A 10507-nucleotide genomic window follows, 5' to 3' on the forward strand; every position below is an offset into this window, starting at 1 on the left:
TCCTTCATCTGCTACCAGGCCAACTGCCCACGTCCTCAGTCCTTCACATCTGCTACCAGGCCAACCGCCCACGTCCTCAGTCCTTCACATCTGCTACCAGGCCAACTGCCCACGTCCTCAGTCCTTCACATCTGCTACCAGGCCAACTGCCCACGTCCTCAGTCCTTCACATCTGCTACCAGGCCAACTGCCCACGTTCTCAGTCCTTCACATCTGCTACCAGGCCAACCGCCCCAGTGTTTCCCCTGTGTTGAGTGTCAGCGTGACCGACGTGACGTTGCCTACCCTCACCACCTGGGGTCGGCCTGTCCGGAAGTCCAGGATCCAGTTGCAGAGGGAGGTGTTTCGTCCCAGGATCCTTAGCTTAGTGACGAGCTTGGAGGATACATTGGTGTTGAACACTGAGCTGTAGTCAATGAACAGCATTCTCACATAGGTGTTCTGCAATTGAGATTGCCTCGTCTATGGATCTGTTGGGGGCGGTATGCGAATTGCCCCGGCTAAGAGGGTAGACTACCTGTTCTGTGTGTTAAATTGCCCCGGCTGAGAGGGTAGGCTACCTGTTCTGTGTGTTAAATTGCCCCGGCTGAGAGGGTAGACTACCTGTTCTGCGTGTGTTCAGGTGTGTTAAATTGCCCCGGCTGAGAGGGTAGGCTACCTGTTCTGCGTGTGTTCAGGTGTGTTAAATTGCCCCGGCTGAGAGGGTAGGCTACCTGTTCTTCGTGTGTTCAGGTGTGTTAAATTGCCCCGGCTGAGAGGGTAGGCTACCTGTTCTGCGTGTGTTCAGGTGTGTTAAATTGCCTCGGCTGAGAGGGTAGGCTACCTGTTCAGGTGTGTTAAATTGCCTCGGCTGAGAGGGTAGGCTACCTGTTCTGTGTGTGTTAAATTGCCTCGGCTGAGAGGGTAGGCTACCTGTTCTGCGTGTGTTAAATTGCCCCGGCTGAGAGGGTAGGCTACCTGTTCTGCGTGTGTTCAGGTGTGTTAAATTGCCTCGGCTGAGAGGGCAGGCTACCTGTTCTGTGTGTTAAATTGCCCCGGCTGAGAGGGTAGGCTACCTGTTCTGCGTGTGTTAAATTGCCCCGGCTGAGAGGGTAGGCTACCTGTTCAGGTGTGTTAAATTGCCTCGGCTGAGAGGGTAGGCTACCTGTTCTGTGTGTGTTAAATTGCCCAGCTGAGAGGGTAGGCTACCTGTTCAGGTGTGTTAAATTGCCCGGCTGAGAAGGTAGGCTACCTGTTCAGGTGTGTTAAATTGCCCGGCTGAGAAGGTAGGCTACCTGTTCAGGTGTGTTAAATTGCCCGGCTGAGAAGGTAGGCTACCTGTTCAGGTGTGTTAAATTGCCCGGCTGAGAAGGTAGGCTACCTGTTCAGGTGTGTTAAATTGCCCGGCTGAGAGGGTAGGCTACCTGTTCAGGTGTGTTAAATTGCCCGGCTGAGAGGGTAGGCTACCTGTTCAGGTGTGTTAAATTGCCCGGCTGAGAAGGTAGGCTACCTGTTCAGGTGTGTTAAATTGCCCGGCTGACAAGGTAGGCTACCTGTTCAGGTGTGTTAAATTGCCCGGCTGAGAGGGTAGGCTACCTGTTCAGGTGTGTCGTCCTAGTGGGGGGTAAACGCCGTTTACTCACCTTTTTTCAGAAAAAATGCTTTTAAAGTAAAGTATTGGGAGCATTGCTTTTTTATTAGTTTTTTTGACCGGCAGTCAGTTTACCCACCAATGTTTTTTAACCGCTGCATCCGTGGCTACTAGTAGGCCTATTTACAGTTCATGGTAATGCACATTGTAGCCCAGTCTAATAAACTGGTAATGCACATTGTAGCCCAGTCTAATAAACTGGTAATGCACATTGTAGCCCAGTCTAATAAACTGGTAATGCACATTGTAGCCCAGTCTAATAAACTGGTAATGCACATTGTAGCCCAGTCTAATAAACTGGTAATGCACATTGTAGCCCAGTCTAATAATCTGGTAATGCACATTGTAGCCCAGTCTAATAATCTGGTAATGCACATTGTAGCCCAGTCTAATAAACTGGTAATGCACATTGTAGCCCAGTCTAATAAACTGGTAATGCACATTGTAGCCCAGTCTAATAAACTGGTAATGCAGATTGTAGCCCAGTCTAATAAACTGGTAATGCACATTGTAGCCCAGTCTAATAAACTGGTAATGCACATTGTAGCCCAGTCTAATAAACTGGTAATGCACATTGTAGCCCAGTCTAATAAACTGGTAATGCACATTGTAGCCCAGTCTAATAAATGGACCTTGTGTTAGGGTGACCATCCTGTTTTTCCCAGGACACTTTCAGCGACCTGTACGCTCTCGGTGGCTGGCACTCGCTTCATACTCGTCACCAAACCCACTGGCTCCAGGTCATCTACAAGTCTCTGCTAGGTAAAGCCCCGCCTTATCTCAGCTCACTGGTCACCATAGCAGCACCCACTCGTAGCACGCGCTCCAGCAGGTATATCTCACTGGTCACCCCCAAAGCCAATTCCTCCTTCGGTCGTCTTTCCTTCCAGTTCTCTGCTGCCAATGACTGGAACAAACTGCAAAAATCTCTGAAGCTGGAGACCCATATCTCCCTCACTAGCTTTAAGCACCAGCTGTCTGAACAGCTCACAGATCACTGCACCTGTACATAGCCCATCTGTAAACAGCCCACCCAACTACCTCATCCCCATACTGTATTTATTTATTTATCTTGCTCCTTTGCACCCCAGTATCTCTACTTGCACATTCATCTTCTGCACATCTACCATTCCAGTGTTTAATTGCTATATTGTAATTACTTCGCCTCCATGGCCTATTTATTGCCTTACCTCCCTTATCTTACCTCATTTACACATGCTGTATATAGATTGTTTTTCTACTGTATTATTGACTGTATGTTTGTTTATTCCATGTGTAACTCTGTTGTATGTGTCGAACTGCTTTGCTTTATCTTGGCCAGGTCGCAGTTGCAAATGAGGACTTGTTCTCAACTAGCCTACCTGGTTAAATAAAGGACTTGTTCTCAACTAGCCTACCTGGTTAAATAAAGGACTTGTTCTCAACTAGCCTACCTGGTTCAATAAAGGTGGAATGAAAAGAGAGGCTACATTTGTCATCAGGATGCATCAATGATTGTAGGCCTAACCAATGGCAATCGCTGAACGTAATTGGGCACACTGGTGATTTGTAACAGATGTCTTTCTCCATTCATCAAATGGCACGAGTATACATGCAGTTTGGATGAACACAGGGAGCCGAGGCCGACTTTTTCAAGTGATTGGTTTGAAATCAGATGAAAGTTTCATGACTGGTTGTGTTCATGCCAGATTAAAAGCAAATACATTTTTACAGTTTAGATGTCTTTATTAGTTCCATTTAATAATACTTACGTAAGCACTCAATAGAGACCCTGCATATCATGGTGGAATTGGTACTGTGAGGGCTACAGGGCAGTAGTCAATAGACCCTGAATATCATGGTGGAATTGGTACTGTGAGGGCTACAGGGCAGTAGTCAATAGACCCTGAATGTCATGGTGGAATTGGCACTGTGAGGGCTACAGGGCAGTAGTCAATAGACCCTGAATGTCATGGTGGAATTGGTACTGTGAGGGCTACAGGGCCGTAGTCAATAGACCCTGAATGTCATGGTGGAATTGGTACTGTGAGGGCTACAGGGCAGTAGTCAATAGACCCTGAATGTCATGGTGGAATTGGCAATGTGAGGGCTACATCGCAGTAGTCAATAGACCCTGAATGTCATGGTGGAATTGGCACTGTGAGGGCTACAGGGCAGTAGTCAATAGACCCTGAATGTCATGGTGGAATTGGTACTGTGAGGGCTACAGGGCAGTAGTCAATAGAGACCCTGAATGTCATGGTGGAATTGGTACTGTGAGGGCTACAGGGCCGTAGTCAATAGACCCTGAATGTCATGGTGGAATTGGTACTGTGAGGGCTACAGGGCCGTAGTCAATAGACCCTGAATGTCATGGTGGAATTGGTACTGTGAGGGCTACAGGGCAGTAGTCAATAGACCCTGAATGTCATGGTGGAATTGGCAATGTGAGGGCTACAGGGCAGTAGTCAATAGACCCTGAATGTCATGGTGGAATTGGTACTGTGAGGGCTACAGGGCAGTAGTCAATAGACCCTGAATGTCATGGTGGAATTGGCACTGTGAGGGCTACAGGGCAGTAGTCAATAGACCCTGAATGTCATGGTGGAATTGGTACTGTGAGGGCTACAGGGCAGTAGTCAATAGAGACCCTGAATGTCATGGTGGAATTGGTACTGTGAGGGCTACAGGGCCGTAGTCAATAGACCCTGAATGTCATGGTGGAATTGGTACTGTGAGGGCTACAGGGCCGTAGTCAATAGACACTGAATGTCATGGTGGAATTGGTACTGTGAGGGCTACAGGGCCGTAGTCAATAGAGACCCTGAATGTCATGGTGGAATTGGCACTGTGAGGGCTACAGGGCCGTAGTCAATAGACCCTGAATGTCATGGTGGAATTGGCACTGTGAGGGCTACAGGGCCGTAGTCAATGTGGCTTGAAGCCTTAAGAGTTTTTGGGAACAGGAATGATGGTGGTCTTAACATTTCAAACAGGAACAAGGAGAGGTTGACCTCATTAAAGACTGGTGTTATTCAACCTCCATTGGCTTCTTATTCAATACAGATCAAATGTAAGATTCTGCTGCTCACCTTTAATGCCCTCAAGGGTGTTACACCTAAATACATATGCCAACTTCTTGCCAACGATTCCCCAGCACGCACACTACGGCCATCAGACTCAAACAGCCTGGCCACAAACCTGTGCTGCATGGCTGAAGGGGGTTGGAACCGGTTCAGGGAACAAAACCGGTTCAGGGAACAAAACTGGAAAATTTGACATTTTTAGAGAAACGGAATCAGAACCGGGAACAAAAGTGATCTATACTGTTCTGGAACAGAACCGCTCTTTTAAAGCATGGGCACTAGTTAATAACTTTATTTTACATTCCGGGCATTTTTTTCCCCAGTCCCACAAAAATGCAACAAAGCGCCTATGTAAAGCCCCCTCGGTCACAAAACGTATTCCAGTGTCTGCCTGGTAGCTGAACGTCTTGGCCAGTGTTTGTGGGCGTGTACAGTAGGCTACTGTAGCCTACTGACATTACAAGCCTGATTCAGAAATTATGGAGTTTTTAAAATTTTATTACAAAAGAATGGATTCACTTTCAATACTAATTAAGGATACTCTAGTTATGTTTCATATTGGATTTATGAACTGCAAAAAGGTCAAACGCGCTATATTTTAATTCTGGTGCCGCTTTGCACACACAAGCTTGTTAGCTAGCCAACTCTGGTCGGAAGTTCAAAGATATTGAAAGTTCCTGGATAGAAGCCGCTTCTCAGTAGGTATAATTGGGCCTAATTCAGATATGACATGTCATAAGATTCCCAGTGCGCCAAGCATCCTCCTTCACGCTCTCTCCCCACCTGCAAAATGTAAGCTCTTACTGGAGACCTTTCCAATGCTCCACAGCCAGCTGCTTAATCCGCATTGCCTGGCTAGTCAAACTCCATGCTCCGGCCAAACGCTACGCCACGCCCACAACGTTAGTTTCTTCACCACAATGAGTCTGGATCTGAGTACCTCCCCAACATGTCTTGTTTTACCACACACCTGGTTCTCATTTCCCTCATTATGTTGTGTATTTAACCCTCTGTTTCCCCCATGTCTTTGTGTGTGATTGTTTATTGTTAGGTCGGTATGTTTCCGGGTGCTGTTTAACCCGTGTTTTGTGAATACCGTTATTTGTTTGCACATTGGGATTGTTACTTTGTGCTTATTGCCTTAAGTAAAGTGCGTTGTTCACTCACCTCTGCTCTCCTGCGCCTGACTTTATGCACCAGCTACACCCACCACCTGACAGAAGGAGAGGGATGGAGGGCTGCATCAGATGACCTGGCCTCCACAATCCCCCGACCTCAACCAAATTGAGATGGTTTGGGATGAATCGAACTGCAGAGTGAAGGAAAAGCAGCCTACAAGTGCTCAGCATATGTAGGAACTCCATCAGGACTGTTGGAAAAGCATTCCAGGTGAAGCTGGTTGAGAGAATGCCAAGAGTGTGCAAAGCTGTCATCAAGGCAAAGGGTGGCTATTTGAAGAATCTCAAATTCAAATTTTGATTTGTTTAACACTTTTTTGGTTACTACATGATTCCATATGTGTTATTTATTAGTTTTGATGTCTTCACTATTATTCTACAATGTAGAAAATAGTAAAAATAAAGAAAAACCCTTGAATGAGTAGGTGTTCTAAAACTTTTGACCGGTAGTGTAAACGTAAAAAAGATATTCCTTTGAAAAAATTATTTTGGAGGTTTAGAAAGGAACGATATCAACCTAAACCTTTTGGGGGTTTGAACCAGTTCAGAACTTTATTTTGCTGGTTGGCACAGTGAAACTGAACAGACTAAATAATGCTTCTGTTCAGAACAAAACGATTGCAAAGTAATTTGGGTTCCAACCCCTGTTTCTCTCATGGCCCCTCAGCTCTGGAAAACTCTACCTGCACATGTCAAGGAGGCAGCTTACATTTCATTGTTTAAAACACAACTAAAGACCTACCTATTCAAGCTAGCTTTTAATGTTTGATCGCTTAATCTGCTTCAAGCCTATATGTTTTATTATAAGGTTAGGGTTAGCTAGGTTATATAAGGTTAGGGTTAGCTAGGTTATATAAGGTTAGGGTTAGCTAGTTTATATAACACAACTAAAGACCTACCTATTCAAGCTAGCCTTTAATGTTTTATCGCTTAATCTGCTTCAAGCCTATATGATTTATTATAAGGTTAGGGTTAGCTAGTTTATATAAGGTTAGGGTTAGCTAGTTTATATAAGGTTAGGGTTAGCTAGTTTATATAAGGTTAGGGTTAGCTAGGTTATATAAGGTTAGGGTTAGCTAGGTTATATAAGGTTAGGGTTAGCTAGGTTATATAAGGTTAGGGTTAGCTAGGTTATATAAGGTTAGGGTTAGCTAGTTTATATAAGGTTAGCTAGTTTATATAAGGTTAGGGTTAGCTAGGTTATATAAGGTTAGGGTTAGCTAGGTTATATAAGGTTAGGGTTAGCTAGTTAATGAGGTTAGGGTTAGCTAGTTAATGAGGTTAGGGTTAGCTAGTTAATGAGGTTAGGGTTAGCTAGTTTATATAAGGTTAGGGTTAGCTAGTTAATGAGGTTAGGGTTAGCTAGTTTATATAAGGTTAGGGTTAGCTAGTTTATATAAGGTTAGGGTTAGCTAGTTTATATAAGGTTAGGGTTAGCTAGTTTATATAAGATTAGGGTTAGCTAGGTTATATAAGGTTAGGGTTAGCTAGTTTATATAAGGTTAGGGTTAGCTAGTTTATATAAGGTTAGGGTTAGCTAGTTTATATTTGACTGGGTACGCTGTTTTCCTGTTGGATACCCTTTGGCGTCATGCTTCAGTGTATGTTTTCCATAGCTCAGCTTTTCGTAGCCAAACACTCCCCTTCACCCTAGATAATACTGCACTGTTGGAGTTAGGAACACAAGCATTTCATTACACGCACAATAATATCTGATAAATATGTTTGTTACCAATAACTTATTTTATTTGACCCTCTACCCTAACCCTTCCCTAACCACCCTCCCCTCCACCCTAACTTTCACCTTCCATTCCCTCCCCTCCACCCTAACTCTCCTCCACCCTAACCCTTACCTCCCATTCCCTCTCCTCCACCCTAACCCTTCCATTCCCTCCACCCTAAACCTCACCTTCCATTCCCTCCACCCTTCCCTCCAGCTGTATACGACATGTTTACGATATGTGGTGATGTTGATATGCTGGGAGAGCTTTGACAGCTCCTAGCCCTGCGTCTTCTTTCCCTACCCTAGTGTACTGCATAGGGCTCTAGTCCAGTCTAGTGGACTGCATAGGGCTCTAGTCCAGTCTAGTGGACTGCATAGGGCTCTAGTCCAGTCTAGTGTACTGCATAGGGCTCTAGTCCAGTCTAGTGTGCTGCATAGGGCTCTAGTCCAGTCTAGTGTGCTGCATAGGGCTCTAGTCTAGTGTACTGCATAGGGCTCTAGTCTAGTGTACTGCATAGGGCTCTAGTCTAGTGTACTGCATAGGGCTCTAGTCTAGTGTACTGCATAGGGCTCTAGTCTAGTGTACTGCATAGGGCTCTAGTCTAGTGTACTGCATAGGGCTCTAGTCTAGTGTACTGCATAGGGCTCTAGTCTAGTGTACTGCATAGGGCTCTAGTCTAGTGTACTGCATAGGGCTCTAGTCTAGTGTACTGCATAGGGCTCTAGTCTAGTGTACTGCATAGGGCTCTAGTCTAGTGTACTGCATAGGGCTCTAGTCTAGTGTACTGCATAGGGCTCTAGTCTAGTGTACTGCATAGGGCTCTAGTCTAGTGTACTGCATAGGGCTCTAGTCTAGTGTACTGCATAGGGCTCTAGTCTAGTGTACTGCATAGGGCTCTAGTCTAGTGTACTGCATAGGGCTCTAGTCTAGTGTACTGCATAGGGCTCTAGTCCAGTCTAGTGTGCTGCATAGGGCTCTAGTCCAGTCTAGTGTGCTGCATAGGGCTCTAGTCTAGTGTGCTGCATAGGGCTCTAGTCTAGTGTACTGCATAGGGCTCTAGTCTAGTGTACTGCATAGGGCTCTAGTCTAGTCTAGTGTACTGCATAGGGCTCTAGTCTAGTCTAGTGTACTGCATAGGGCTCTAGTCTAGTGTACTGCATAGGGCTCTAGTCCAGTTCTCAGCCCTGCCTCTTCTTTCAATTCCCTGATGGTTTGACTGTCCAACACCATACCTCCTGTCGTTGCTTATTTATCATTCAGCTATATTGCTATAGCTTGTTACCTGAGGCTGGGGAGGGGCAGAGATCAGGCTGGGAGGGGCGGAGATCAGGCTGGGGAGGGGCGGAGATCAGGCTGGGGAGGGGCGGAGATCAGGCTGGGGAGCGGCGGAGATCAGGCTGGGGAGCGGCGGAGATCAGGCTGGGGAGCGGCGGAGATCAGGCTGGGGAGCGGCGGAGATCAGGCTGGGGAGCGGCGGAGATCAGGCTGGGGAGCGGCGGAGATCAGGCTGGGGAGCGGCGGAGATCAGGCTGGGGAGCGGCGGAGATCAGGCTGGGGAGGGACGGAGATCAGGCTGGGGAGGGACGGAGATCAGGCTGGGGAGGGACGGAGATCAGGCTGGGGAGGGACAGAGATCAGGCTGGGGAGGGGGCAGAGATCAGGCTGGGGAGGGGGCAGAGATCAGGCTGGGGAGGGGGCAGAGATCAGGCTGGGGAGGGGGCAGAGATCAGGCTGGGGAGGGGGCAGAGAGCAGGCTGGGGAGGGGGCAGAGATCAGGCTGGGGAGGGGGCAGAGATCAGGCTGGGGAGGGGGCAGAGATCAGGCTGGGGAGGGGGCAGAGATCAGGCTGGGGAGGGGGCAGAGATCAGGCTGGGGAGGGGGCAGAGATCAGGCTGGGGAGGGGCAGAGATCAGGCTGGGGAGGGGCAGAGATCAGGCTGGGGAGGGGCAGAGATCAGGCTGGGGAGGGGCAGAGGGAACATGCCTCTAAGGTGGATCAGCGTCATGTGGGTGATCATCCAGGTATGATGCATGAGGCAAACATTTAGTTCTGTGCACGTGGGGCTGTCTTTTAGCACGCATCATACTGGTGTAGATGGCTTTGTCTCCCCGCTATCCTTTGAACCAAATTACTATACTGAACAAACATTAAAACGCAACAGGTAAAGTGTTGGTCCCATGTTTCAGGAGCTGAAATAAAAGATCCCAGAAATGTTCCATATGCACAAAAAGCTCATTTCTCTCATTTTGTGAACAAATGTATTTACATCCCTTTGCCAAGATAATCCATCCGCCTGACAGGTGTGGTATATCAAGAAGCTGATTAAACAGCATGATCATTACACAGGTGCACCTTGTGCCGGGGACAATAAAAGGCCACTCTAAAATGTGCAGTTTTGTCACACAACATAATGCCACAGATGTCTCAAGTTCTGAGGGAGCGTGCGCATCTGCAGGAATGTCCACCAGAGCTGAATGTTAATTTCTCTACCACAAGCCACCACCAACGTTGTTTTAGAATAATTTGGCAGTAGGTCCAACCGGCCTCGCAACCGCAGGCTACATGTAACCACGCCAGCCCAGGACCTCCACATCTGGCTTCTTCGCCTGCGGGATCGTCTGAGACCAGCCACCCGGACAGCTGATGAAACTCTGGGTTCATCTGAGACCAGCCGCCCGGACAGCTGATGAAACTCTGGGTTCATCTGAGACCAGCCACCCGGACAGCTGATGAAACTGGGTTCATCTGAGACCAGCCACCCGGACAGCTGATGAAACTGGGTTCATCTGAGACCAGCCACCCGGACAGCTGATGAAACTGGGTTTGCACAACCGAAGAAATTCTGCACAAATTGTCAAACTGTCTCGGGGAAGCTCATCTGCGTGCTCGTCGTCTGCACCAGGGTCTTGA

General features: G+C 47.4%; 1 protein-coding gene across 1 annotated transcript; it reads left to right on the forward strand.

Annotated features, from left to right (window-relative positions):
* Window positions 1-484: 484 nt before the first annotated feature.
* LOC115184235 (heterogeneous nuclear ribonucleoprotein A1-like) lies at window positions 485-9586 on the forward strand. Its single transcript, XM_029745264.1, has 2 exons — window positions 485-508; window positions 8858-9586. The coding sequence occupies exons 1-2, from the start codon at window positions 485-487 to the stop codon at window positions 9584-9586; spliced, it is 753 nt and encodes a 250-aa protein (XP_029601124.1).
* The last annotated feature ends 921 nt before the right edge of the window (window positions 9587-10507 follow it).

The sequence above is a fragment of the Salmo trutta genome, unplaced genomic scaffold (genome assembly GCF_901001165.1).
Source record: "Salmo trutta unplaced genomic scaffold, fSalTru1.1, whole genome shotgun sequence".
NCBI lineage: Eukaryota > Metazoa > Chordata > Actinopteri > Salmoniformes > Salmonidae > Salmo > Salmo trutta.

What these genes read in the sequence shown, in the direction of transcription:
- LOC115184235 (XM_029745264.1), top strand. Translation starts at nt 485, where the DNA reads ATGCGAATTGCCCCGGCTAAGAGG. An exon ending in GAATTGCCCCGGCTAAGAGG is followed by an intron (nt 509 to 8,857) that starts GTAGACTACCTG and finishes TTTATCATTCAG; the next exon opens with CTATATTGCTATAGCTTGTT.